Source organism: Erinaceus europaeus, chromosome 10 (genome assembly GCF_950295315.1).
Source record: "Erinaceus europaeus chromosome 10, mEriEur2.1, whole genome shotgun sequence".
NCBI lineage: Eukaryota > Metazoa > Chordata > Mammalia > Eulipotyphla > Erinaceidae > Erinaceus > Erinaceus europaeus.
Window position 1 is genome coordinate 27,188,061 of NC_080171.1, and position 27,985 is coordinate 27,216,045.

Genomic DNA, 27,985 nt, shown 5'->3' on the forward strand with positions numbered 1-27,985 from the left:
AGCTCTGCGGGCGGGCGAAGTGCGAGCGGTGCGGCCCCTTTAAGGCGCGGCCGGGGCGGGCCGGGCGGCGCGGCCCCTTTAAGGCTTGGCCTACGTGGCAGCCGCTAGAGTCGCGGACGCGGAGTGAGGCCGGCCGCCGGGCACTTCCTGTGGAGGCCGCAGCGGGCTCGGGCGCCGACGCCGACGGGCCGAGCGAGCGAGTGAGCGAGTGAGCTGAGCCTCCCGCCGCCGCCATGGGCCAGAACGACCTGATGGGCACGGCCGAGGACTTCGCCGACCAGGTGCGGCCCGTGGCCCGACCCCCCCCACCCCCAGCCCCACCCCCCAGCCCGCTTCCTCGCCCCCCCAGCCCCCACCCCCAGGCTGCCCGACCGGGCCCCTCAGTGCTGCCCGAGTCCTGGGAAGACCCCCACCCAGCGGGACCCCCCTCCGGGACTCAGCTCCCTTTTTGCCTGCACCCCACCCCCCAAAACTCGGCCTCTGGGCCCAGCCGGCGCCCCGGGACTCCACGGGGCTCTTGGGCCCCAGCGCCCGCCCCGCGAGCTCGCCCGCCCATCCCTAGCTCGGACACCCTAAAAGTGCGTGGGGGGGCTCCCGAGTTGGCTCCCGAGTCCCGGGGGTGCTTGAGAGCGTCCTCTCGGCTCTGAAGTGTTGGCGTGGCCCCTGCTTTTCCTCCGCGGGGACCCTCGGGAGGCGCGGTGCGGAGGGGAGGGCAGCCGGGACTTGGAACCCCGCGGGCCCGACCCGAGGCTTGTGTGGGTGGGTGGGGGTCCTCCCGGAGGAAAGCGCGCCTGCTGTGCACCCCAACTGCCGAAAGCCCCGGCAGCCGCCCCCCTTTTCAGCTTCCCAGAGGTGCTGGGCTCCTGGGGTCCCTTAGAGTCTCCCCGCATCTTTCCCTCCGCGCTTGGACTCTGCCCCGGCCGCGTGGAGTGGGACTCAGCGCCGCCTGGGAGGAGGGGCTCCCCCGCACAAGTGTCCCGGCGCCTTTCGGGCGACGGGGAAGGCCGGGTGGGGTGGGGTCGGGTTGGGTCGGGGGTTGAGTGAATTGCTCGAGGTGTTGAGAAGCGAGCTGGGCAGGCAGGTCCTGGAAAGAGGGAAGGACAGAGCTCCGCCTCTTTTCTGATAAAAAGTGACAAGGTGGTGGTGGCGGTGACTTAGTTGTGTGCCTTTTGGCTGGGAAAGCACCCCCGTTAGGTCCACAGACCATGGCTCTGACCCTGAAGACAGATCCTTGTCTGGCCCACTTGCCATTCTTGCCTTGTGCTTGTTGTGATTTTGCCAGAATTGAAAAGTAATGAGGTTACTTTTTTTTTATTTTTTATTTTTATGGGTGGTATTGAGGAATCAAGTCTGAGTCCTGAGCTTATTGAAAAGGCTGTGTGTGATTAAAAAAAAAAAAAAGATCACGTGTTATTAATGAGAGCGAGAACCTGAGCATCACCACTTTGGCACATACACTATCAGGAATCAAACTCGGGACCTTCATGCTTGAGCGTCCAATGCTTTCTCCGCTGTCCTTTTTCTGGTGAGTTATCTGTGCAGGAGATTTCCTGCTGTCCCCTTTAAAGGTGCTAATGTCTAGAGGGTTGTGAAAACACAGCTTTCCTGTGAACTGGGATTTTAAAATTAGTTTTAGGAGAAACAAGTATATTAACCTGAGGTCATGGTGGCACGTTTACAGACACAATTAAAAGATGCATCTCTTGCAGGGGGAGGGGAAATTCTTCTCAGAAACTATCAAGAACCTTGTTGGCTTTTGTTGGTTTTCTTTGACATGATTTTAGTGACCCAGTTTTGTTTCCGCAAGTAGCAACTCCCTAAGAAGATGGCTCCTTTTAGCTCCTGGAACTCTGAGAGGCTTGGACACTTGTTCTTCAGCCCGGAACAGCCTGGTTTTGCAAGTAAATTTCATAACCAAATGTAGATAAAATGTCTCCAATCAAGCTGCAGCCAACTATCAAAGGAACAACTCTCCTACTGAAAATAGTTCAGCATCTGTTTACATAACTCTTCGTCTTTTTTCTTTGCATTTTAAGTGAAAGAAGCAGAATCTAGGAGTCGGGAATGTCCTGGGGCAAGGGGCACAGGGTTGGCCTGTATAAGTCAGTGCAGGAAGGAAGGCAAGGCCTGAGGCTTCTGGATGGCACTGGGAGTATGGTCCCTGGAGCCCAGCCTCCCCCTGGAGCCTGCCTCTAGGCCTTGGGTCCTCTTCTGGAGCAAGTCAAGTGGTGTGTGTCTGTGTGTGTTGGGGTTGAGCACTCTTATTGTAAAAGGACCTGCTGCCTGAAAACAAAACCCCAAAGTGGACCAGGGCTGTATGTGACAGACGTGTGGGTTCCTGCTGTCCCTTTGTCAGCAGAAGGGCCTGCCTTGGTGGTGGCTTAGGATGACAGTAGCCCTCACTCTGCCACACCGAAGTCACGAATCCCTTCTGCTACAGGTGGGCCTGACATGCAGAGGAGAGTGGAGAATACAGGGACAGGGCTAAGACTTCCTGTGGGCCTAGCACAGGAAGAGAGCAGAGTTGCCAGTAAGGAAGATAGTGCATGTGCAGGCCTTTAAAATGATGGGATTTGAAGGGGTTGGAAAAATACTACAGCCATTGATCAGATCATGTGACATTCATTTGTTCTAAATGAGTCTTCAGAAAACAGCAGCAAAAATGAAGTGACAGGATTTGGCCAGAAAGTCTGGACTGCTGATAGCAACGCCTGAAAATCTCCTGGAAGAGCCTGTGCATCCTTCCGTACTGGTGACAACACATTGAACCTTTACCCTCACCAGGCACAGGGCCAGTTGCTCTCCGCATATTTCTGTGCCACCCTCCCGGCTGGCTGAGGTTGACCGAGTCTCGTGTCCAGATGCAGAGGGTAGTGTGCAATAGGCTGGCACGGGTGGTGGTGGGCTGGATGTTAGGGTTCTCCCTCAGTCTCCTCATTCTTAGCTGGGCTGTGGCCTTCCCTTCAATCTGTGAGGCCAATTCCAGGGTCTGTGGTTCAAGTAGTTTCTGCTGGCAGGCTCCCCCTGAGCTGCAGCTCTGGTGTCCTGCTTGACCTGGACAGCCTGGGACGGTGTTCTCTTGCTCCAGTTCCAGGTCAGGGAGAAAATGCTGAGAGTGCACTCTCTGGGAGCGAGGCCGGCAGAGCCATCTGAGACCAGGTGGGGAAGGGCTGGAGACACACACAGCCGGTGCCAGCAGCTGGTGCTGTCTACACAGCAGGTTATGAGGTGCACATCTATACCTGTAAACAGGAGTATTAGTACTTAATGGGTTCTGCCTGATGGCACGTCACCAAGGTGACAGATAAGCTGCTTGGGGCCTTGTTTCCAGTGTGACCTTTGGCACTTCACTGTTCTTTGGTTTGGCAGACCCCATCCTGGCAGCTGTCATCAATCAGAGTGGAAGGGTAGTGAGGACGGTCCTGGTAGGACACAGAGCCAGGCACACAGAGCCTCAAAGATCTGGTGAACAGTGTGTGGGTGGCCACCAGTGAGCGTTTCCACTCTCACTCCTAAAGGGCTTCTGTGTTCTGCAGAGGGGAGGACAGAGAAGCTGACTCAGCCTCCCTGTTTGTCCATCTTAGACAGGAGGTTTAAAAAAAAAAAAGAAAGAGGGTAATCAGGCGGTAGCACAGCAGGTTAAGCAAAGCACAAGGACCAGCGTAAGGATTCCAGTTCGAGTCCCAGGCTCCCCACCTCCAGGGGAGTCACTTCATAGGCAGTGAAGCAGGTCTGCAGTTGTCTTTCTCTCCCCCTCTCTGTCTTCCCCATCTCTCTCCATTTCTCTCTGTCCTATCCAACAATGACATCAATAACGATAATAACTACAACAATAAAACAACAAAGGCAACAAAAGGGAATAAATAAATATTTAAAAAGGAAAGAAACTACCACACCTCTCCTGGGGGTGGGGGAGACACAGGGAAGCCAGCAGTTAGTGAGGCTCCTCCCAGAAGATGAGGCACAACTGTATCTTCCATGTGCCCCAACACTGCTCTTTACTCCGTAGTTCTTCCCCAACATGGGTTTTTAATAAAATCGAAAACAAAAACAATAAACTGCCCAAATTATTTTTCCAACCCTGAAGCCAGTGGTACCTACACCTGAGGGCAGCATTCAGGGATCCCTGCGGGGAATCCTGGGGGGTACAGTGGATGCCCACGGGTGACTCACCCATATGCACCTGCTGACTCAGCCCTATGTGGGGCCGGGCAGCCTGCCCTGGCTTTCTGGGATGCACAGGCTCTGTGATGACAGATGCCTGCCTTTTGCCTCCGCCAAGTCCTCTTTAATGGATTGCTTGTCCAGAAGGCAGAGAGAAGGTAGATATTCTTGAAACTCCATGCACCCCTCCCCCCAGAACCTTCCAGCCTTGTATGGGAACCCCAGTCATACTGAAAATCCCTCACTTACATCCCATCCCTGTTGCCAAGAGGTTCTGGGCTCAATTACGATGCTTTCGAGATGCCCCATGCAGTGCCTGCTGTGCTGAGGGACACTGAGTTGGGATGCTGCCTGAAGCAGCAGGCTGTGGGGTCACTGGTTTTGTCTGAATAATCGTGGCTGAAGGAATGGAGGGAGTAAGGCGACCACTAGATCTGGTGCTATTAAACCTGCTTTTCTCTCACGTTCAGTGTGAAAGTGTGCTCATCAGAGGATGGTGGTTTCACGCAGAATGTGCATTAACTCAAGCCAGGCCTCATTTACCTCTGAAAGTCAGATACATGGCTTAGTTCAGGCAAACACCTGGAATTTTGCTCCCCCTCCCCACCCTCCGAAGTAAAGAGACATCTGTCTGCCCTGAAGGGAGTGAATTACCCATCTGCAGGGATGCTTCTCTCCATTGCTCTTTCATCCTCTTGACCCAAACCCTCCAATTAAGGGAGAGACTCGTGGTGGAGCCTGTTAAACACTGCCTCCGATCTGCAGGCTCCTGAAGACGCTGAGTAACGGGGCTGCTTTTAGCTGAGGAGGAATTGGCATGGGGCAGCAGACAGGGCAGTGGGGGGCTTGCAGCTCCAATCTGGAGGCAAGTCAGAACACTTCCCTTGTGTCTGTACTGGCTTTCAGGGTCACTCCCTTCTCCAACGCCCACCCTCCAGTCCTACTAGAGCTCTGGTCTCTGAATCTACCCAGCCTTCTTTACTTAAAAAAAAAAAAAAAAGTCGGGGGGGGGGTGCACGGCAGTGGTGGCACACCTGGTTGAACACACATTACCATGCACAAGGACCCGGGTTCAAGCTGCGGGGGGGGGGGGGGAGGGGGCTTTATGAGTGATGAGACAAGTGCTGCAGGTATTTCCCTATCTCCACTTTAACCTCTCAATTTCTGTCTCTCCCCAAAATAAATAATATTAAAAAATAAATAAAGGGACTGGGTTGTGGTACACCTGGTTAAGCATACATATTACCATGCACAAGGAACCAGGTTCAAGCCCCCAGTCCCCACTTACATGGGGGAAAGCTTCACAAGTGGAGAAGCAGTGCTGTAGGTGTCGGCTGGTCTCTCTCTCCCTCTCCCTTCCTCGCTAACCCTTCTCGGTTTCTCTTTCCTATCAAGTAAAATAAGTAAAGGGCAAAGGAGACAGCATAATAGTTAAGCAAATGGACTCTCATGCCTAAGGCTCCAGAGTCTCAGGTTCAATCCCCTGCACTGTCATAAGCCAGAGCTAGTCAGTGCTCTAGTAAAAAAATAGTAATAAAAAATAGTTTAATTTTTTAAAAAAACAATAAATAAAAATCATCTTTTTCATGAGAGAGAACCAGAGCATCTTTCTGGCATGTGACGTTAAGGATGGAACTTGGGACCTCAAGCATGCATACAAATTTAGTGCTCTGCCCACTGGGCCACCTCCTAGGTCACACCTTTAGTGTTTGGTCATCACAGGAGCTTCACCCTCTTGGGAGGACTTTTTTAGAGAGAGAGAAAGAGGGAGAGACACCACAGCAGCGGAGCCTCCCCATGCTGTAATGCTCCCATGTAAGGGAACCCGTGGCTTGAACCTGGGTCACTCTCCTGGCAAAGCAGGCAGCCTCCCAGGTGAGCTGTTCCACTGACCAGCCCTCTCAGGAGCTCTTCCACACTTGCTGCTGACCCGGAAGTGAGGCCTGTGTGGTTGCCAGGACGTCTCGGCTGGGCTTGCCACCAGGCCCATTGCAATAGAGCTGAGGAGGTGTGCTATTTCCTCATAGAACCAGGATGATGATGACGGCATTGTGAGGTTTCAAAATCATTTGGGCCAAGAAGTAGAAATGGGAAAACATGAGCTATCATGTTGTTGATTGCCCCCATATGCTTGGGTCTGACTATGTTGCTTGGGCTGCATATATAAGCACAGCCTGGGCTGTCTCTACAAAGGACTCTCACGACTCCATATAGTAAGACTTGGGACCTTTCTAAAAACAATTTTTTTGTTTTTTGCCTCCAGGGTTATTGCTGGGGCTTGGTGCTGGCACTATGAATCCACTGCTCCTAGAAGCCATTTTTCTCATTTTGTTGCCCTTGTTACCCTTGTTGTCATTATTGTTGTTATTGCTATCGTTATTGTTGGATAGGACAGAGAGAAAAAATCAAGAGAGGAGGGGAGACAGAAGGAGAGTGAAAGATAGACAGACCTGCTTCACCACTTTCAAGCCACCCCCCTGCAGGTGGAGACCCAGGGGCTCGAACTGGGATCCTTACTCCAGTCCTTGCGCTTCGCACCATGTGCACTTAACCCACTATACCGCCTGACCCCTCCCTTTTTTTTTTTTTTTTTTACCAGAGCACTGAGCACTGGTCAGCTCTGGCTTGTGGTGCCAGGGCATTGAACCTGGGACTTTGGAGCGTCAGGCATGAGACTCTCTGCATAGAGATTATGCTGCCTACCCCCGCCCCTTTTCCTTTTTGTTTTCTTTTTAAATGGGAGTTTATTTTAAAAAATAGTTATTTAATTTATTTATTCCCTTTTGTTGCCCTTGTTGTTTTATTGTTGTAGTTATTATTATTGTTGTTGTTGTTGGATAGGACGGAGAGAAATGGAGAGAGGAGGGGAAGACAGGAGAGGAGGAGAGAAAGACAGACACCTGCAGACCTGCTTCACCGCCTGTGAAGCGACTCCCCTGCAGGTGGGGAGCCGGGGTTCGAACCGGGATCCTTATGCCGGTCCTTGTGCTTTGCGCCACCTGCGCTTAACCCGCTGCGCTACAGCCCGACTCCCTTTTGTTTTCTTTTTCTTTTCTCTTCTTTCCCTTCCCTTTCCCTCCTTCCTTCCTTTCTTTTCTTTCTCTCTTTTGCTTATTCATTCAAGTTGGGGAGGATCTTCGTGACCTTTAATCCAGCAGTCCTCACTTTGCAGGATAAGCAGAGGGCCTCTCAGGTAGCTCAGCTTGTCTGCCTCACGTAGTTCTCTGTTGGTGGGTGTTAAAGCCGGAAGCACATGCTTGCTTAGCTGTCTGGGTATCTGCTGGTCTCACTGTGACTTTCCCACTCTCCAATGGGGTCGGCGGCTGAGCAAGCATGTGCAGACCTGGACTCCGTAGGTTTGAGTAGAGTGGACACCTACCTGTAGTTCCTTCCTGTCTTCCACTCTCAGCTGAGCCTGTCTGCTATGGCCCCAGCCTAGGGCCCAGGGGAGGGGACACTTCTCTGCTGCCCCAGCTACAGATAGACTCACTGTGATGACAGCTCAGCAATTTTTAGGACCTTGAAGCAGCTTTTCAAAATGCTCCAGATTAAGAAACTTCTACAGTGATCCTGGAGGTGGCACAATGGATAAAACACTGAACTCTCAAGCATGAGGTCCCGAGTTCAACCCCCCCAGCAGCATATGTACCAGTGTGATGTCTGGTTCTTTCTCTCCTATCATTCTCATTAATAAATAAATAAATAAATAAAAAAGAAAGAAACTTATACACACCTTCCATTATTCTAGCAAGCCCTTTACTCAGCCCTAAGGGGAAGTGTGACATTCACTTGACCATGACTTTGAGGGGTCAGACTCATGCTGCCCTTTAGACTCTGGCTTCCTGACACATCACTCCTGTGGGTGGGTCCTCGATCTTTCCCCTGGACGCCTGCTGTTATCAGGCAGCCTAGGATTTCTTTCCCTGCTTGTCTCGGCTTTGGCAATTGCTAAGAAGGTCCAGGTGGTACACCCAGGTGACATTTGTACCTTGGTTCACCCGAAGGCTTCCTGATGGAGCTGTCTGAAATGGCATCACTTGGAAAGGAAAAAGTGATAGTGGCTTTTTTTAGTTTGACATTTGCCTGTTATTTAATACAATGGAATTCTTTGTTGTTGCCAACCTTATTAGCATGTTTTAAATTTACTTTGGATCATACAGACTTTTGAAAAACACCCAGAGCTTTCTAGCCGGGGGGCCATACCTGTTGTGTTTCCTTATAATTGGTGTGCTGCCTGAAATATGGAGAGGTGCGGATATGTTGGCTTAAGACCCTGGCTGTGGCCTTTGGTTTAGAGAGACTCAGCATGGGTTCAATCTGGTACTGTTAGGTCAGTGCAGTGCTGGGTGAGCCCCACTCCCCTCTGGGGTTCAGTTTGACTGTTGATAAAAGCAGAAGTTGGACTAGAAGGGGGTTATGGCAGAAGAGAGACATGGCAATGTCTGGAGGCATTTTTGGTTGTGACAACTGGAAGAAGACTGTTGGTGGCCTCTTGTGGGTAGAGCTCAGAGGTGGTACCCAACCCCCTTCTGCATGGGCCACCCCACCCACAGCAGAGGGTATAGTAGTGCTGAGGTGGACACACTCTGTCCAGGGCCTACTTAGCCTACCATCCAGAGGACTGATCTACTGGCGCTCTTGACAGCATAGAAGCTGTGTGTTTCTTGGCTGTTCCACATTTGAGACTCTAGTTGCCAGCCAAACACCTCTGCTGTACCATACCGTAGAATATTGGGGTCTGAGCCAGACTGGTGATGATTAGTGATAGCACGCACCCAGACCTGCTGGGAGAGTGCTCAGGCCCTCACCCGGGTTTCTGTGGCTGCAGTTCCTGCGTGTGACAAAGCAGTACCTCCCGCACGTGGCACGCCTCTGCCTGATCAGCACGTTCCTGGAGGACGGCATCCGCATGTGGTTCCAGTGGAGTGAGCAGCGGGACTACATCGATACCACCTGGAACTGCGGCTACCTGCTGGCCTCTTCCTTTGTCTTCCTCAACCTGCTGGGACAGCTGAGTAAGTGGCTCCCAGTGCCCGGGAGCTGGACAGCTTGGCCACTCCGTTCTGTAGGCAGCTGAGTCATGCCCCAGATGCAGTCTTGTACTCACTGCTCTGGGAGGGTTGCTGAGAAAAGAGGATACAGCTCTGCTCTTACGTGCATAAGAGGTGGTGGTTGCAGGATGGCATGAGTGGCAGTGAGCATGATGGCCAAAGACGCAAGTGTCCAGGTAGACTAAATGGAGGTGGGCAGAGAAAGGGGTTGGGGACAAGAACACAGCAATGGCCTTGGTCTGTCTCCTGGTGACAGGCCCTCCCTTGTATAAATCCAGTTGACACACCAAGTGTATAGCCTGTGCCTGTCATTCATTCTTCCAGAAGTTACTTTCTGCTCTGGGCAGGTGACTGTTGGCAGGGTTGCAGGGGTTCCTCACCCCAAGGCTGACTTGTGCTCCTCCTCTCCTTCCAGCGGGCTGCATCCTGGTGCTGAGCAGGAACTTTGTGCAGTATGCCTGTTTCGGCCTCTTTGGAATCATAGCACTGCAGGTAACTGGGCACATGGGGAGACTTCTAGCAGAGCTTCTGAAAGGGCATTTGTGAGGAATCAGTATTACAACACTTTCAGCCCTCTGGATCTCTGTAACTCCTTTTCTCTTCTGGGAAGTGACTAGCTCTTCCTTAGGGCAGTCACAGTAGAATGGGACGGCCCCACAGGGCTGGACAAGCAGGTGCTTTGACCAAGGGGATTTTCCTCCATAAAGACTATTTCAAGGGAGTTGCGCGGTAGTGCAGTGGGTTAAGTGCATGGTGCAAAGTGCAAGGACTGGCGTAAGGATCCCAGTTTGAGCCCCTGCCTCCCCTGTGGCACAGTGGATAAAGCATTGAACTATTAAGCATGAGGTCCCAAATTCAACCCCTGGCAATATATGTACCAGAGTGATCTGGTTTTTTCTTTCTCTTCTCCTGTCTTTCTCATTAATAAATAAATAAAAATCTTTAAAAAAAATTTCACCATTCAGATGACATGTTTATTATTATTAGTACATGAGTTTAGCCCATATTGGTGGTCTCAAGAGTCTTGTGTTCCCATGTCATGGGCACAGCTCTGATGTAAACAAATTCAACAAATATCAAATTGTTGAACTTAGAGCTGCCTCTGATGTCACAACATGGTTTTATGTATCATTCTCACACTGGAAAATATTGGCTACTGCTGTTCTATAGAAATTCATTTGAGGGGAGTCGGGCTGTAGCACAGTGGGTTAAGCACAGGTGGCGCAAAGCGCAGGGACCAATTTAAGGATCCCGGTTCGAGCCCTGGCTCCCCACCTGCAGAGGAGTAACTTCACAAGTGGTGAAGCAGGTCTGCAGGTGTCTTTCTCCCCCCCCCCCCCCCCGTCTTCCCCCTCCTCTCTTCATTTCTCTTTGTCCTATCCAACGACAACAATAATACAACAAGGGCAACAAAAGGGAATAAATAATAAATAAAATATTAAAAAAACTAAAAAAATTTCATTTGAGGGGAATTGGGTGGTAGTACAGTGGGTTAAGCGCATGTGGCGCCAAGCACAAGGACCAGCGTAAGGATCCCAGTTCAAGCCCCTGGCTCCCTACCTGCAGGGGAGTCGCTTCACAGGCGGTGAAGCAGGTCTGCAGGTGTCTTTCTCTCCCCATCTGTCTGTCTTCCCCTCCTCTCTCCATTTCTCTCTGTTCTAACAACGACGACATCAATAACAACGATAATAACTACAACAATAAAAAACAAGGGCAACAAAAGGTAAAATAAATATTTAAAAAATTAAAATTAAAAAAAATTCATTTGAGGAGCTGGCAGTGATGCACCTAGTTGAGCACACACATTACAGTGCGCAAGGACCTGGGTTCAAGTCCCATGTTTTACCTGCTGGGGGGAGCTTCACAAGTGGTGAAACTGGTGCAGGCATCTCTCTCCGTCTTTCCCTCTCAATTTATGTATCTATTGAAAATAAATAATCAGAAAAAATTGACAGTTTTGAGACTCAATTTCTTTTCTTTCTGTTTCTCTCAGACGATCGCCTACAGCATATTATGGGACTTGAAGTTTTTGATGAGGTATGTACATTGGTGGTTGAGTCAACTGTTAAGTGTGTGAACTCAGTTAACTGTCTGCTGGAGTAAACATCTTAGGGCCTAATATGCTTCAAATCTGTAGTGGATTTTAGCACCTCCTCTTGAGTTTCTAGTTCACCACCAATGAGGGTTCCGTAGTTCAGGAGGTAGAGAACCAAGGGTCCAGTTATGACACCCTTGCTCATAGGAACTCAGCAAGTAGCAGCAGAGCCAAGGCTGGGATTCAGGTGTTCAGAGCCATGTCTTCCATGTGCTAGGCTTGCCCAACAGAACCTGAGCCAGCAGTTTTGTGGATTGGTGTCTGCCTGCTCCTGCTTAGCTTGCAGAGGGGGGCTGCCAGGGCCAAGGTCTTACCCAGTCTGATCTAAGGGCACTCATGCCTCGTGAACCTTAGTGATTGCATTTCTGTCCCTCAGGAACCTGGCCCTGGGAGGAGGCCTGCTGCTTCTCTTAGCAGAGTCCCGTTCTGAAGGGAAGAGCATGTTTGCAGGTGTCCCCACCATGCGTGAGAGTTCCCCCAAACAGTACATGCAGCTCGGAGGCAGGGTCCTGCTGGTGTTGATGTTCATGACCCTTCTTCACTTTGACGCCAGCTTCTTCTCCGTGAGTACTCTGGTTGCCGGAACAGTCCTGCTACCCATCCTTTTTTTTCCTCTTCCTTTCTTGGAAGCCGCCAGGCTCCTTTGGATTCCTCTTGTTCCCTTTGTCTTGTTTTCCACCTTTACTGGGTACTTGTGTGACAAGTTTCAGAGATGAAATAGAAGGTTTTTGTCTTCACACACTGGGAGCTTAGAGCAAAGCTTTTTTTTTTTTTTTTTACCAGAGCACTGCTCAGCTCTCGTTTATGGCAGTGTGGGGGGTTGAACCTGGGACTTGAGAGCCTCAGGCATGAAAGTCGCTTTGCATAACCATTATGCTCTCCCCCAACCCAGAACAAAGCTTCTTTTTTTTTAATATTTTATTTATTTTCTCTTTTGTTGTCCTTCATTGTTGTAGTTATTATTGTTGTCGCTGTTAGATAGGACAGAGAGAAATGGAGAGTGAAGGGGAAGACAGAGAGGGGGAGAGAAAGACAGACACCTGCAGACCTGCTTCACCGCTTGTGAAGCGACTCCCCTGAAGGTGGGGAGCCGGGGCCTCGAACCGGGATCCTTATGCCGACCTTGTGCTTTGCGCCACCTGCGCTTAACCCGCTGAGCTACAGCCCGACTCCCAGAACAAAGCTTCTTAACTGATGATATACCCTGGCTGGGCAAAGGGCCCAGGGGTGATGGGATGACCCCCCTGGCATTGGGGGATTAGAGGTGGGTTTGAAGCAGCACTGAAGAGTGTGGTTATAGAGGCCACGCAGTGGTGCACCTGGTTTTGTGCACAAATTTAACAGTTCACAAGGACACAGGTTCAAGCCCTTGGTTCCCACTTGTGGGGGGGGGGGAGAAGCTTCACAAGTAATGAAGTAGTGCTGCAGTTGTCAATTTCTCTGTCTCGATCTCCCCTTTCCCTCTCAACCCCCTCCCCCTTCTAAAATATTTTATTTTTAGAGAAATGTAGAAACACTAGAGTAGTGCTCTGACTTATGGTGGTGAGGGGGATTGAATGTGGGACTTTGGAGCCTCAGGCATGAGTCTGTTTGCATAACCATTCATTATGCTGTCTCCCCCATCCTCCCTCTTAATTTCTATCTCCAAAACAAAATAAAAATAAGTGAAATATCTCAGGCAGGGGTAGATAGTATGATAGTTATGCAGAGACTCATGCCTGAGGCTCCAAAGTCTCAGGTTCAGTCCCTTGCACCACCATAAGCCAGAGCTGAGCAGTGCTCTGGTAAATAAATTAATAAATATCTCAAAAAAAGAGAGAACAGTTATGCTTAAATGTTTTCTAAACATGAGTGTGCCTTGCTCACAAGCCTGTTGAGGGAAGACTTTTTTTACCCTCCTGTGAACCTCTAGCTCAGACAGCACCTCAGCACCCCTAGTGGCGTTACCCCAGCATGACTGCGTCAGTGAGACACCAGGAATGTTTGTAAAGCACAGTGCAGCCCTTCTTCCTCCTACTGAATCAGACACTTTCCCCCTTGCAGATACTGCAGAACATCGTGGGCACGGCTCTGATGATTCTGGTGGCCATTGGCTTTAAGACCAAGCTGGCTGCTTTGACTCTGGTCGTTTGGCTGTTTGCTATCAATGTTTATTTCAATGCCTTCTGGACCATCCCTGTCTACAAGCCCATGCACGACTTTCTCAAGTATGACTTCTTCCAGACCATGTCAGTTATCGGAGGCCTGCTTCTGGTGGTGGCTCTGGGCCCTGGAGGCGTCTCCATGGATGAGAAGAAGAAAGAGTGGTAACAGAACTGGTCCCTGTGTGGCTGAAACACACAGCCATCAAGGACTGGTTCAGGGTGGATTCGACAAAACTGCCAGCATTTAAGTATCCTCTTCTCCCTCCCCTTGGTAAAGGCACAGATGTTTTTGAGAACTTTATTTGCAGACACCTGAAAAATTGATGGCTAACCCTGCTCCAGCCCCGTCTGGTGCCAACCACTTGGGGCTGGCAGCCAGTGGAGGGCCTTCCTGCCCAGGCAAGGCCTCCTGTCTCCTGGAGAGCAGCTTGATGGCTAGTCTCTCAGCCCTAGTTTTGTTTTTCTTTTGGGGTGGTGGGGTGGGGGGCCTTCAAGCTGTACTGTGAGCAGATACATTTGTGTATCATTCAAAGCAGTCTCCCTCTTTATTTTTAAAGTTTACGTTTTAAGCTAAAACTACTAAGTGATTTGGGACAGATCAGCAGTCCGAGTCCCTGGTTGAAAAATCACACGAGTGTTGTCCACCTTATTCCTGCCCTGTGTTGCCATGCTTTATAGGGGTAGTGATACTCAGACCACAGCGGTGGCAGAGGGGCAGCTGAAGCTGCCGTTCATGGCAGAAGTCATTCACTAGTCAGAAAACTGGCTTGGCACCCAGTGTTTTATGGGGTGATATGCAGTTCAGGGTGGGGACAGGGCCTAGAAGCCCCAAGAGGCCACCCAGAGTTCACAAAGCCACACACCTGCCGGGCAGCTCACCTGTAAGTTGGCCACTGATGCTCCTCTCTGCCCTGCCCCTAGGCAGGGCAGTGCCAGCGGGCCCAGACCAGTTACCTCACCAGGCCTCTGCAGAGTGCTGCCCTGGCTGAGCACAGCCTGGGATTCCTGGGATCGCAGAATTCCTCCCAGGCTGTGGGGCAGGATTTACTATCTCCATGAGGCTGCTGCTTTCTCAGATCTTGTTATTCACTATACCGAATGCAGCCCAAATTACTTTTTACAATTTATGATGCCTTACTGATTGGATCTGAATCCTGTATTTAAAGTTTTCTAACATTGCCTTATACTGCGTTTCTCTTCTTGGGGGTGTAAGCATGTTGCTCTCCTCTCCACTGGGCTACGCTTCAGTGACCGTGGGGACAGTGGGACTCACTCTGCCTCCCCCTGGCCCTCCAGCCTGCTGGCTGAGCTTCCTCAGAGGTCTGATGCCCGGCAAAAAACATTGCCTCGGAGCATTCTTGCCTTCTTGGCTCTGTGCCAACCCAGGGGACCTAGGGCCGACACTAGGCAGGGTGAAGTGGAGGGCCTCCCTAGGTCTCTGGCTGGTTCTGACCAGTGCTTTTGACAACTGACCTAGCACTGTAGCCTGAGGCACCCCTCCCATATCCCACAATGGAGGACCCTCTGGTGCAGGCTCCCCAACTCCTCTGTTGTTAGTCACAGGAGGAAGAGTGGCCACACTCAGATACTGCTCTCAGCAGGCCCCCATACAACTGTGCCGTCACACCCCTTCCCAATGACAGGGCAGTCTCTGGAGCTGAGGTTAGCCACTGGAGGCTGGGCTATGTGCCTGTCCCCTAAGCCCTGCAGAGACTTGTACCTGGGTGGGGCAGATGCCTTTGTGGAGAGGAGAGGATGCTCTACCAGTTAATTTTTGGCAAAACAATTTCTTAAAAAAAAAAAAAAAAACTAAAAAAAATTTTTTTTTTTTTTTGCTTAATGTGGGAAATAGGTATAAATCTCATTTTATGCTGTATTTTATATATCTTAGTTGTGTTTGAAAACATTTTGATTTTTGGAAACACATCAAAATAAATGATGGCCTTTGTTGTACGCAGTGTGCTCAGGCGGGCTGATGGGCTCTCCTTGGATGTGTGCTGAGTCAGGTGGACCCTCAGGTTTGGCTGAAGACCTCTGAGAAGCCACGTCCAGAGACTTTCCTTGGGTCCCTGCTGCTTCCTGAGGGTGGGAGTGTGGGGGGGGGGCAAATTCATGGACCAGACCTCCAGCCTTGCCCCCTGGGGCAGCACATGAGTAGTGGAAGACAGAGTTCTGTGCCTGAGGATACCCAGCAGGGGCTTTGAAGCAGAAGCCAGTGAAATGCCTGTGGGAGTCTCACAAGTCCTCCTGAATGGGCTTTTCCAGCAATCTTAACCTGTCTGTTTAAATATGCTGAAGCTCTTAGGTTTGCGGTGATGACCTTTGAATTTCTTCTTCAGTGGGCCCCGCTGTTTCTGTACATGAACAGAGAAATTCTATTAGTGCAGTCATTAGACCCACGCTGCAGTGGTATAGAGTCCTAGTCTCCTGCCCCAGCTTTTACTGTACTGCCCAGTGGGACCCCACCAGTCTTCACACCCGAGACATGGACCCCTCACTGCCAAAGCGGGGGGAGGTAGGATGTTACTCCTGCCAAACAATGTCTCCTCCAGGTTCCCATCAATCTCTATCCCATGGCAGAAAGCAGCCATTATGCAGACTGTTAGCGTGCTGTTCCATTTGTAAAAGGACACTGTCCGGCAATATGTGATGCCAGGGGTGTAACATGGGTCCTCCCTCATGCGTGCGAGCCCTGCACTCCCTGCTGAGCCCCTCTCTAGCGACCATGGGTCCTCTCTCTCTTTTTTTTTTAATTTCTTTATTGGGGAATTAATGTTTTACATTCAACAGTAAATACAATAGTTTGTACATGCATAACATTTCCCAGTTTCCCATATAACAATACAACCCCCACTAGGTCCTCTGTCATCCTTCTTGGATCTGTATTTTTTACTTGGTGCAATATGCCAATTCCAGTTCAGGTTCTACTTGGCTTTCTTTTCTGGATTCTCACTTATTTTTTAAAGCTGAACCATGACTTGGGGTGCGGGGGGATTCTACCTCATGGAGGCAGGCCCAAGGGGTGACTCACCTTCTTGCGCTTGAGGACCAGCTCCTGGTCATTTACTTTCTCCTCAGTGTCCCCGGAGCCCCGTTCTAGGGGGGCACTGGACCCTTTGTTGTCTTCATCTGTTAGGAACTCATCAGCGCTGTCCTCAGTCCCTTCCGTGTCCTTTGTGGTGAACAATTCAGCTGAAAGGCATGGGGAACATGGGAGCTTGTTCAGCACTATGCATGTACCTGAAGGGGACTGGGGGGTGAGAAGGGGGCAGCCCAGGGTCCCTGTGCTTCTGAGGGAAAGGACCCAAGGCCACAGCATGATGGAATTCCGGGGACTGTGCTGCTTACATGGGTACAGGTCTGTCATGCTGTCATCACTGTCACTTGGGGCTGCACTGTCATCGCTGGATGAGGGCTCCCAAAAGGTTCCTCGTGAATGAGGTGGCCCATCACTGTCTGCCGGGTCTTCCCTCCTCTTCCTCTTGTGCAGGAGACAGGCTGGCACGTACTCTACACCCTGCTTCTGACACTCGGTATCTGCAAGAGCCAGAATGCTGCCATTCAGATTCCCCACAACCCCCACCTCAGCCCACCCAGCTGGATGAGAACCAGTGGTAGCGTGGATGGAGGTGGAGGATTCGGGCACCCATGTCTTGGCTCCTGGAAGTAGTAGCCACTTGGTACCAAGTGAATACAGGGTTCAGGTATCTCTTGGCCTAAAAGCCATGGCAGCCCCAGGCATGTAGCCAGGCTCTGGCTTGAGAGGAAGTGGTCCTAGCTCGGGTTAGTTGTGGGCTTGAGACAATGTGGCTCGCCAGTCACCTGGACCTCTCCAGCCCAGCTTCCTGGTGAGGTGGCACTGCCAAGCCTGGCTCTAATGTTAGTGCTTGCTTCTACCTAGCCCAGGATCTGCCACGTGCGCTTAACCCCCTGCGCTACCGCCCAACCCCCTTCTTTTTAATTATTTTTTTATCAGCTTTATTTACTGGATAGAGACAGCCGGAAATCGAGAGGGAGGGGATGATAGAAAGACACCTGCAGCACAACTTAACCACTTGCAAAGCTTTTTCCCTGCAGGTGGGGACTGGGGGCTTGAACCGGGGTCCTTGCTCATTGTAACATGTGCGCACAACCAGGTGTGCCACCACCCGGCCCCACTGTGATACTTTCTAACTGCCCTTACTGCCTCTCTGTCCTTTTTTTTTTTTTTTAATATTTATTTATTTCCTTTTTGTTGCCCTTGTTGTTTCCATTGTTGTTGTAGCTATTGTTGTTGATGTCGTCGTTGTTGGATAGGACAGAGAGAAATGGAGAGAGGAGGGGAAGACAGAGAGGGGGAGAGAAAGACAGACACCTGCAGACCTGCTTCACCACTTGTGAAGCGACTCCCCTGCAGGTGGGGAGCCAGGGGCTCGAACCGGGATCCTTGAGCCGGTCCCTGCGTTTTGCACCACGTGCGCTTAACCTGCTGCGCTACCGCCCGACTCCCTGCCTCTCTGTCCTATCTCAATGCCTGGTCACTCTCCTACTCATGGAGACCTCAGCCAAGGTGTACCCAGTTCTTGTCCACACTGAGCACCCACCTTTGCAGCCCCTTGATGCCTGCTCCTTCCTATATGAAGACAGGACCTCCATTGGGGAAAGAGCTTTCAGACAGCTCTTATTTTCCCATCGTTAAAGCCATCTGACTCTTCTGTCTCTCCAGTGGCCTGGGAGTGTCTCCACTGCACCACCTCAGCTGTCACATCTCAAGGTCACTCTGCTGCCCTCACCATCCCTTGGGTAACCCGGGCAAGAGCTGCCCACTTCATCCATGAAACTCCCTGCCCTGACAATTCTGCCCCATTCCCTCAGGTTCCTCTACTTCAGGCCAGGTCTCCAACTCTGGGCCAAGATCTGTGTTCTCTGAGTGCTGGTCCACATCCCAGCAGCTGCCCTCCCCTCTGAGGGAATGTGGGAGGCAGCATAATGCTTCTGCAACACTCGTGCCTGAGGCTCTGAGGTCTCAGGCTCAATCCCCAGTATTACCATAAGCCAGAGCTGAGCAGTGCTCTCATCTGTTTCTTTCTGTCTCTCATGAAAATATATTGGGGGTGGGGAGGGAGGCACCAGGCCTAGCAGTGGCTCAGGGCTTGTGCACATGAGGTTCTGAGTTCAATCCCTGGCACCACCTATACCAGGGGGATGCTCACTCTCATTAATAAATAGATAATAGTAATAATAAATGTTTACTTTTAGCTTATTCATGAGAGAGGAAGAAAGAACTAGAACATTACTCTGGCACATAAGATGCAGGGGATCAAACTCAGACCTCATGCTTGAGAGTCCAGTGCTTTATTCACTGTACCACCTTCTGGCCACAAAAGTGGACCTTTAAAAAGATATGGGCTGGGGGTCAGGCGGTGGCGCAGTGGGTTAAGCGCATGTGGCGCAAAGCGCAGGGACCAGCATAAGGATCTCGGGTCAAGCCCCCGGCTCCCCACCTGCAGGGGAGTCGCTTCACAAGTGGTGAAGCAGGTCTGCAGGTGTCTGTCTTTCTCTCCCCGTCTCTGTCTTCCCCTCCTCTCTCCATTTCTCTCTGTCCTATCCAACAACGAACAACATCAACAAGGGTAATAATGATAACCACAACGAGGCTACAACAACAAGGGCAACAAAAAAGGGGGGAAAATGGCCTCCAGGAGCGGTGGATTCATGGTGCAGGCACCAAGCCCAGCAATAACCCTGGAGGGAAAAAAAAAAAAAGATAAGGGCTTGGGGCGATAGCATAATGGTTATACAAAAAGCCTTTCATAAATGAGGCTCTACAGTCTCAGGTTCAATCCGCAGCACCATCATAAGCTACAGTTAAGCTGTGCTCTGGCTTCAGAGAACTTATCAATTTCCCTAGAAGTCCATCACTCAGAATATCCTTTTTAGATTTTTATTTTCATTTATTTTATGTGCTACACAGAGATGCTAAGGCAGCACTCTGGCATGTGATGCTGAGGTTTGAGCCAGGATCCCATGTTTGCATGCCCAAAGTCCTACTGCTACGCCACAATCTCCTGACTTCACAACACCAGCACCTCCCCATTTCCAGCCCTACACTTAGGGTAACTTCTCCCTCTTCCTCCCCTCACTGCTAGTTTAATCCACTGGATAGTTAAAACCTGCTCGTGCCTTTCCCTCTTCCTCACCAACACCTAGTGACTCAGTTACAACAACACCAGCACCAGGCTCTTTACCTGGTGCACATTCACTGCATCACCTCTGCCACCCCAGCCCCTCTGAGCAAGTGTCCAGAGACACAAACTGATCTTGCCCCGCTCATACTTCAGCTCTTCCAACATCCCACTGCAGGTGGAGGTTCCTAACCATGGCCTCCAAAACCCTGTGGTCTTCCCAGCTGCCTTCCCGACTCCCATGGATGGCGATGAAGTTCAGCAGCACCTCCTAGACCTGGCTCAGACCCTGCCTTGCACCTTGAGTGCTCAAGTCCTTTGAGTTTTGGTCTAAAGACAAGCCTCAGAGAGCCTCTCCCAGGCCTCCTATGTTGGACAAGCCTCTCATTCTCCCTCATGACACATGCCTCAGCCTGCAGTCTCCTGTGAGCCTTCTCTCCCGTCATTCTTTTCAAGGTACAGGGACACTAGCAAGTGCAGTCACCAAAGGGTAACCAAGATATGCCACTCTTGCTTTCTTTTTTTTTTTTTCCTCCAGGGTTATTGCTGGGCTCAGAGCCTGCACCATGAATTTACCGCTCCTGGAGGCCATTTTTTCTCCCCTTTTGTTGCCCTTGTTGTAGCCTCATTGTGGTTTATTATTATTGCCATTGGTGATGTTGTTCGTTGTTGGATAGGACAGAGAGAAATGGAGAGAGGAGGGGAAGACATAGAGGGAGAGAAAGACAGACACCTGCAGACCTGCTTCACCGCCTGTGAAGTGGGGAGCGGGGGCTCGAACTGGGATCCTTACGCCAGTCCTTGCGCTTTGCGACACATGCGCTTAACCCACTGCGCCACCGCCCAACCCCCTGCTTTTTTTTTTTAAAAAAAGATACTTTACTTTTAAATATTTTTCACTTTAATGCTTTTACTTATTATTGGATACACACACACACATATTTAGAGAGAGAGCAATTGAGAGCAATGGGGGAGATAGAGGAAGAGACAGACCCCTGCAACCCTCTCCCTGCAGGTGGGGACGAGGGGCTTGTATCCAGGTCCTTGCACACCCTAATTAATGTGTATGCTTAACCAGGTCTGCCACTTTTGTTTTCTAAGTGTGCCCGTCCTGGGGGAGGGAGAGCAGATACTTAAATAGCTGGATTACTTACATTTCTGTAGAGCCCGCTGATACCTGCGGCCCTGGGCATGCCTGAGCACGTGGGCTGGGGCCTTGTTGATGTGCCGCAGGGTGAGCTTGCAGAACAGCTGGTGCCTGAGGGGCAGGAGACCTAGGTTTGCAGACATGTTCACTGTTCGAGGTGGCTGCACTAGGAGCCACCCTGGCCTCGCAGCAGAAGCCTTATAAACTCTGGAGCACTTCCCTCAGCAGGGGCCAGACGATGTCCAGAAAAAGAGGCCCTGGCGACTGCTTGGTAAAGTGCTAAGTAAATGATGTCTTCACCACTGTTACTGTTAGCCAGACTAAAGGTGTGAAACCAACTTTTTTGGAAGCCCAGGTGACAAATCTCCAGTTGCCAAAGCTCACCTGGGGTCACCTCCTCGCTAGGACTCACACTCGGCGTCTCTGGCGCCCCAACAGGTGGGAGGGTACCCTAGAGGAGCCCTCACTCAGGGGATGGGTACCGGGGTCTGGAACCTGCCGCCGAGCAGCTGTCACTCAGCTCCAGGACAGCGTCTTGTTGGTAGCGGCAGGGCTGAGCCGACCGTCCCCACCTACCCCAATCACTTACGGGTTCTTGGTGCTGGGCACGATGTGCGGCTCGAATTGGTCGTAATCAAAGACCGGGGTGACGCCGACCAGCCGCTGGTACTTTTTGCCGCGAGTGTAGACCTGGAGCTCCGACAAGCGGCAGGGCAGCTCGTGGCCCGTCAGCGAACACCTTACCTGAGGGGGGGGTGGGTCACTGTTTCAGAGGACCGAGGTTTTCGAAGGCTCGCAAAGGGCCAGGGTTGGTCAGGGGTTCCCCCTTTGCGGACCTTGGAGGTGCCGGGCTGCAACTGCAGGCTCGGGTGCTCTAGCAGGAAGGCCTGAACATCCTCCGGAGGCTCGCTCATCTCCGCAACCTCGCAGTTGCAACCATGTGGGGGCCTGGGAAGCCACAGGGGCCCGGACTGGCCGCGCCCCGGAAGTAGACGCCCCTAGTTCCGGAAGCGCTTCTGTCCCGGAGAACTATGGCGGCGACCAGGCCACGGTGGCTGCTGCAGTTGCTGCAAAGGGCAAACGTGGGGCGGGTGAGCTGGGCTGGTGAGCGAGGTGGGCGGGCATTTGGGTGTAGGCGTCCGGGGAGGACCCGGGTAGGCTTAGGTCCCGGCCCCACCTACTCAGCCCCTTGGTCTCCGGTCTCCGCAGGCTTCGACCCCAGCTGTTAAGAGCATCCTCGGAGCCTCCCGGCCCGCAGGTGAGGAACCAGTTCTGGTGTGACAGGCACCCAAGAAGCCGCAGAGCGACACGCCCCGCTCTGTGGAAGTGCGGGGTTGGGGGCCAGGCGGTGGGCACACCTGATTAAGTGCACACACACTCCAGTGCACAAGGACCCAGGTTCAAGCCCCTGGTCCCCACCTGCAGGGGGAAAGCTTCACGAGTGGTGAAGCAGGGCTGCAGGTGTCTCTCTCCCTCACTATCTCCCCTCCGCTCTCAATTCTCTCTGTCTCTATGCAATAATAAATAAATAAAAATTTAAAAAGAAAGGAAGTGCTGGGTTAGGACAAGCTTTGTATCTGCCCACTTGGTGCATGTCTGCGGGAAAGAGCGGGCGTCTCGAAGCCTCCTAACAGTCTGAATCAAATGCCAGCTTCTTCGTTATCATGTTACACACATCAGCTTCCCAGCCACTGTGCTTGTGAGAGGACATCTCAGTATTGAAACTCAGTGTGTAGGAAAGCAAATGATTAACGGCTTGACCGCTGCCTATCCTTGTAAGAGTACTTTGGTGTGTAGGGTGCTGTACGCCAGAAAAAGCGTTCTTGTAAACCTGCGCCAGGTCTCTGTATTCAGCGTCCTGATGATGTTTTCAGTTAATAGGACTCACTCTGAGATCTCAAGGATATTTTTTGTGCACACTGCTCCGTTTTTAATTTGCACAATGAAAACGAAGATGGAGTTCTGCAAGCTGTCACTGAGGTTTTTTTTTTTTTTAATCCCTTTATAGAACAGTAGCTAGTACCTGTGCCTTTTAGTGCCGTACAATGTACTTAAGCATGTTTTGCATAAAAAGCATAAGCTAGTTAAAAATTATACAGAGGGTTTGGAGTGGATAGCATAATGGTTATGTAAAGAGACTCTTCCTGAGGCTCTAAAGTCCCAGGTTCAATCCCCCGCACCAACATAAGCCAGAGCTAAGCAGTGCTTTGATTAAAAAAAAAAAAATTATCCAGAGCAGTAGTGATAGAGCCCTGGGTCTCATTTATTCAGTCTACTGTGTGCTGTTTGTGGGTCACTGGGTTAGGGGCCAGGCAGGAGGGACACAGGTGCCACTAGCTAATTTCAGACTGGAGGTTGTGACCTCCAGTTGTGCCATGTTCTCTGGCAATGTTGGCAGTGCTTTCTGGAGGAATAGGCTGTCTTGTTGTTTGTTCTGTGACTCCTGGCCCCATGCAGTGTTGTCACCTTTCCAGGTTGGGCCTGGAGGCTGAGTAGATGTGGCAGTTCTGCAGCAGAAGCACCTGCCACCAAAGCAGAAGATGACTCCTTTCTCCAATGGCTCCTGCTCCTCATTCCTGTTTCTGCTTTTGGCCTGGGGACATGGCAGGTAAAGAAAGGCCAGTAGCTCAGGGTGTGAGCCCTGCATCCCACCACCATCTGCTCAGGAACATTGTTTCAGTAGGTTCAACGTCGGAAGTGGAAGCTGGAGCTGATTGCGGAGCTTGAGTCTAGAGTTGGGGCGGAGCCCATCCCTCTGTCAGCAGAGTGAGTGCAGCTATATACCTAGCACTGGTCTCCCTTGGGGTCAGAAGTGGACCCCCAGCTCCTGCTTGCCTCCTGTCAGATGAAATCATCCTCAAGATGTTCTTTCTTACTGGGCTTCTTGTTGATAGCCTTGGGAAGCTGCATGACACAACTGAAACAATCTATTTTTTCCCTTTTGTTGACCTTTTTATTGTTGTTGTAGTTATTGATGTCGTCATTGTTGGATAGGACCGAGAGAAATGGAGAGAGGAGGGGAAGACAGAGGGGAAGAGAAAGATAGATATCTGCAGACCTACCTGCTTCACCGCCTGTGAAGCGACTTTCCTGCAGGTGGGGAGCTGGGGGCTTGAACCGGGATCCTTACACTGGTCCTTGTGCTTTGTACCACCTGCGCTTAACCTGCTGCGCTACTGCCTGACTCCCATTTTTTGTTTTCTTTTTAATATTTTAGTTTAATGAGAGTGATAGAGAACAGAGCACTGTATTCAGCTCTGGCTTATGGTGGTGCTGGGGATTAAACCTGGGCGCTCAAGAGCCTCAGGCATGAAAGTCTTCTGCTAACCATTATGTTATCTCCCCAGCCTCCAAATCTTGTCTTTGTTCTTATGTGTAGTTTAGGGCCTGGTTCTGATAGTACCTGCAGTGGTTCTAAGCTGTTGGTGAAAGCAGTATCATATGTTGACATAAGAGTGGTATGGGGAGATGGGGGGAGAAGTACCCTGATTTGGCTCCAACCCTTTTTACACATACATATATATAAATAAACTTATTTGGTAGAGGCAGAAATCAGGAGGGAAGGTGGGGATAGGGAGAGGTACCTGCAGCACTGCTTCACCGCCCATGAAGCTTCCACCTCACAGGTGGGGACTGGGTGTATGAACCTGTGTCTTTGCACATGGTAACGTGCACTCAACCAGGTGTGCCACTGCCTGACCTCCATTCACCCTTCATTTATTTTTTTTTATTTTAGCTTTTCTTTCTTTTTTTTTTTTTAACCAGAGCACTGCTCAGCTCTGGCTTGTGGTGGCAGGGGTTTGAACCTGGGACTTTGGAGCCTCAGGCATGAGAGTCTCTTTGCGTAACCATTATGCTATCTACCCCTGCCCCTTTTATTTTTTTTAAAATATTTATTTTATTTATTTTCCCTTTTGTTGCCTTTTTTTTTTAATTGTTGTTGTTGTTATCGTTGTTGGATAGGACAGAAGTGGAGAGAGGAGGGGAAGACAGAGAGGGGGAAGAGACACCTGTAGACCTGCTTCAGTGCCTGTGAATTGACTTCCCTGGAGGTGGGGAGCCAGGGGCTCGAACCAGGATTCTTCTGATGGTCCTTGCGCTTTGCACCACCTTCGCTTAACCTGCTGCTGTGCTACCCTCCCGACACCCTTTTTTAAAAAAAAATTATTTTTTTATTGTTGTAGTTATTGTTGTTGTTACTGATGTTGTTGTTGGAGAGGAGAGAAATGGAGAGAGGAAGGGAAGACACAGAAAGATACCTACAGACCTGCTTCACCGCTTATGAAGCGACTCCCCTGTAGGTGGGGAGCTGGGGCCTCAAACTGGGATCCTTACGCCAGTCCTTGTGCTTTGCGCCAAGTGCACTTAACCCGCAGCGCTACCGCCTGACTCCCAAGATTTTCTTTATTGATGAGAATGATAGGAGAGAGAGAAAGAACCAGACATCAGTACATGTACTGCCAGGGATCGAACTCAAGACCTCATGCTTGAGAGTCCAGTGTTTTATCCATTGCGCCAGGTGGTGGCGCAGCTGGTTGAGTACACGTTACAATGCACAAGGACCCAGGTCCCCACCTGCAGGGGGAAAGCTTCATTAGTGGTGAAGCAGGGCTGCAGGTGTCTTTCTGTCTCTCTCCTCTATCACCCCCTTCCCTCTTAATTTCTGGCTGCTTCTATCCAATAAAGATAATTAAAAAAAAAATAAAATCACCATCCTAGTGGTCTGGGAGGTGGAGCAGTGGATAAAGCAGCGGACTCTCAAGCATGATTCCTGAGTTCAATCCCGGCAGCCTATGTACCAGTGATGTCTGGCTCTTTCTCTCCTCCTGTTTCTCAATAAATAAAATATTAAAAAAAAAAAAAAAAACACTATCCTAGAGGACAGGTATGGTCTATGTTTTTCTCCTCGGAGAAAAAAACAAGAGGCCCCCCCTCTAGCTTGTGGCCCTCACATTAGATTCAGTGGACTCAATTTTAATTTCTCTTGCAAACTGGGACTATGTGTTAACACATCCACATTCCCGCTTGGCATCAGAGGAACAGCTTCAGTGTCGAAGGGCTTGTGCTGTTGCATGTCGGGCATGGTAGGTCTCGTTTACAACCCATGGTGGATTTCCTTGCCAAAACTTACTTGGATTCAGCTCTGCTTATTCTCCTCTGTAGCCCAATGGAACTGAGAAATCTGGAGTACCGGCCAGTGAGGGTCAGAGGGCACTTTGACCACTCCAAGGAGCTGTATATGATGCCTCGCACCATGGTGGACCCTGCTAGGGAGGCTCAGGAGGCCGGCCGGCTCTCTTCTTCAGCTGAGAGTGGTGCCTATGTCATCACTCCCTTCCACTGCACTGACCTGGGGTGAGTGGGGCTGTCGGGAGGCCCTCCATGGGAATGAAGACTGCACCTGCAGGAGGGGTCTGCAGGAGGGGTCGTTACAGTACAGGTTCTAGAACCACTTCAGTGTCATCCAGCTTTTGGCTATTATTGGTAGATCTGACTGGATCCTGAAGCTTGGGGATCAAGTGTGCTAACTGCCCAGGATAGGGGGAGTGCTGCTTAGTCCAAGGGAAAGGGGGGTTGGCCACTGATTTCCACAGGAACTCTGGGAGTGGTTTGCTCAATATGGTTGCTCATATGAGAGTACCTGTAGGGTTGGAGGCAATCCCAGAGACCAAGATTTGAGAGGGAATCTCAACATTTAGGCTTCTGTGGAGTCAGGGTTGAATTTATACTTGCTTTGAGCCCTGTGCTCCATCACTGTGCCCTTGTATTGTGTCGGCCTGGGAGGTGGTACAGTGAGGCCCTAATGATCCCCCCAATCATATGCCGGTGGTGCTGATACTCACTTGTTAATAAATCTTAATTTTCTGTTGTGTATAGCCTTGCTACCTTTTTGGCTCAAGACACCACCTCCCATGTAGTGTCAAGACTTAATCCTGGTTGTGTGTGATGGGTAGATAGCATAGTAGTTATACAAAGACTTTTTGGTGCCAGAGACACCAAAATCCCAGGTTTAATTCCCTGCGCTATCATAAGCTGGAGCTGAGCAGGGCTCTGGTTAAAAAAAAAAAAAAAAAAAAATCACAAGCCATGTGGCAGAGCAGGCTCCCAGCCCCCCCTCCCAATTTCAAGCTTTCCTAGTACTGTCTTATTGGATACAAATAAATTGAAAGGGGAATATAAAAATGTAAACACCTGCAATATTGTTTCACCACTCTTGCAGCTTTGAACCCAGGTCCTTTGCATTTTGCAACATGTATACAATCACTCAGAAAACATTAAGCACAGCTAGGGGGCTCACCTGTTACGCAAAATACCCACACCCTTCTCAAAGTCTTAATTCATTCCTCTAGAATCACCATCTTGGTAAACAGAGGCTTTGTCCCCAGGAAGAAAGTGAATCCTGAGACTCGCCAGAAAGGCCAGGTAAAGGGAACCATCCTCCACTCTTGACATCTCTACCACCAAAACCAATCTTAGGCTCTTCCCCTAAGGGGTAACCTAATTATGTTCCTTTACAGGTTGAGGGAAAGGTGGAACTAGTGGGGATTGTGAGACTGACAGAATCCAGGAAACCATTTGTCCCTGAGAACAATCCAGAAAGGAACCACTGGCATTATCGGGACCTGGATGCTATGGCCAAGCTCACAGGCACAGAACCCATTTTCTTAGATGCAGACTTTGGTATGTTTTGGCCAGCGCACCCCAAAGCAAGCTTTCTACAATAACTATGGTTAAATTTTGGGAGGGGCAGGAGTATGCCTGGCTACATCTATGGAAAAAAAGTGGGGAAGGAAGTGGCTGGCTGTAATTAGTGTCTGAAGCAAACTTGAAACTGGCCATGTGGGGATGAGAAAAAAAATTCAGAGAAGTTGGTCAGCTGAGGTCAGAGGCTGCTGATCCTGTCTCTGCAGAGAGCACAATCCCTGGAGGGCCCATCGGAGGGCAAACCCGAGTGACACTGAGGAATGAGCACCTGCAGTATATCATCACTTGGTGAGTCCAGCCTCAGCTGCTCTTTCCCTCCCCAGTAGAACCCTGACTCAACTCAGCCTTTGTCTCCCCTTTAATTGCAGGTATGGACTCTGTGCAGCCACTTCCTATTTGTGGTTTAAGAAATTCATACGCTGGGCCCCAACTATGTGACCAGATGAGCTGAATAGTGATGGTGACTTTGTTCTAGAAAAATGTTATCTAGAGACAAATAAATCTAAACTACATGC

General features: G+C 50.6%; 3 protein-coding genes across 10 annotated transcripts; 2 read left to right on the top strand and 1 right to left on the bottom strand.

The window, feature by feature from the left end:
• Nucleotides 1–65: 65 nt before the first annotated feature.
• On the top strand, nt 66–15,407 carry SURF4 (surfeit 4). The gene is made up of 6 exons (XM_007521443.3): nt 66–281; nt 8,993–9,179; nt 9,631–9,707; nt 11,209–11,252; nt 11,687–11,873; nt 13,354–15,407. Exons 1-6 carry the CDS (start codon nt 234–236, stop codon nt 13,618–13,620), a joined length of 810 nt encoding a protein of 269 aa, XP_007521505.1. The 5' UTR covers nt 66–233; the 3' UTR covers nt 13,621–15,407.
• SURF2 (surfeit 2) lies at nt 15,236–21,758 on the bottom strand. The gene is made up of 6 exons (XM_016187416.2): nt 21,602–21,758; nt 21,355–21,509; nt 20,773–20,876; nt 16,803–16,991; nt 16,486–16,646; nt 15,236–15,808 (listed from the first exon to the last, which is right to left on the bottom strand). The coding sequence occupies exons 1-6, from the start codon at nt 21,677–21,679 to the stop codon at nt 15,725–15,727; spliced, it is 771 nt and encodes a 256-aa protein (XP_016042902.1). The 5' UTR covers nt 21,680–21,758; the 3' UTR covers nt 15,236–15,724.
• Nucleotides 21,753–27,985, top strand: LOC103112125 (surfeit locus protein 1). Of its 8 annotated transcripts, none has more exons than XM_007521513.3 (9): nt 21,753–21,856; nt 21,975–22,023; nt 23,240–23,373; nt 23,449–23,531; nt 25,929–26,120; nt 27,116–27,188; nt 27,284–27,446; nt 27,677–27,758; nt 27,839–27,985. In XM_007521513.3, exons 1-9 carry the CDS (start codon nt 21,797–21,799, stop codon nt 27,906–27,908), a joined length of 906 nt encoding a protein of 301 aa, XP_007521575.1. In that variant the 5' UTR covers nt 21,753–21,796; the 3' UTR covers nt 27,909–27,985. The 8 variants fall into 8 exon arrangements, with proteins under 8 accessions (XP_007521575.1, XP_060055344.1, XP_060055347.1 ...); XM_060199363.1 differs by having other exon boundaries at nt 21,779–21,878; nt 23,446–23,531; XM_060199361.1 differs by lacking the exon at nt 23,449–23,531 and having other exon boundaries at nt 21,772–21,856.

What these genes read in the sequence shown, in the direction of transcription:
- LOC103112125 (XM_007521513.3), top strand. Translation starts at nt 21,797, where the DNA reads ATGGCGGCGACCAGGCCACGGTGGCTGCTGCAGTTGCTGCAAAGGGCA. An exon ending in CGGAGCCTCCCGGCCCGCAG is followed by an intron (nt 22,024 to 23,239) that starts GTGAGGAACCAG and finishes TCACCTTTCCAG; the next exon opens with GTTGGGCCTGGAGGCTGAGT. An exon ending in CTGCAGTATATCATCACTTG is followed by an intron (nt 27,759 to 27,838) that starts GTGAGTCCAGCC and finishes CTTTAATTGCAG; the next exon opens with GTATGGACTCTGTGCAGCCA.
- SURF2 (XM_016187416.2), bottom strand. Translation starts at nt 21,679, where the DNA reads ATGAGCGAGCCTCCGGAGGATGTTCAGGCCTTCCTGCTAGAGCACCCG. An exon ending in TGCAGCCCGGCACCTCCAAG is followed by an intron (nt 21,510 to 21,601) that starts GTCCGCAAAGGG and finishes CCCCCCCCTCAG; the next exon opens with GTAAGGTGTTCGCTGACGGG. An exon ending in TGGTCCTCAAGCGCAAGAAG is followed by an intron (nt 15,809 to 16,485) that starts GTGAGTCACCCC and finishes GTTCATGTACAG; the next exon opens with AAACAGCGGGGCCCACTGAA.
- SURF4 (XM_007521443.3), top strand. Translation starts at nt 234, where the DNA reads ATGGGCCAGAACGACCTGATGGGCACGGCCGAGGACTTCGCCGACCAG. An exon ending in CAACCTGCTGGGACAGCTGA is followed by an intron (nt 9,180 to 9,630) that starts GTAAGTGGCTCC and finishes CTCTCCTTCCAG; the next exon opens with CGGGCTGCATCCTGGTGCTG. An exon ending in TTGACGCCAGCTTCTTCTCC is followed by an intron (nt 11,874 to 13,353) that starts GTGAGTACTCTG and finishes TCCCCCTTGCAG; the next exon opens with ATACTGCAGAACATCGTGGG.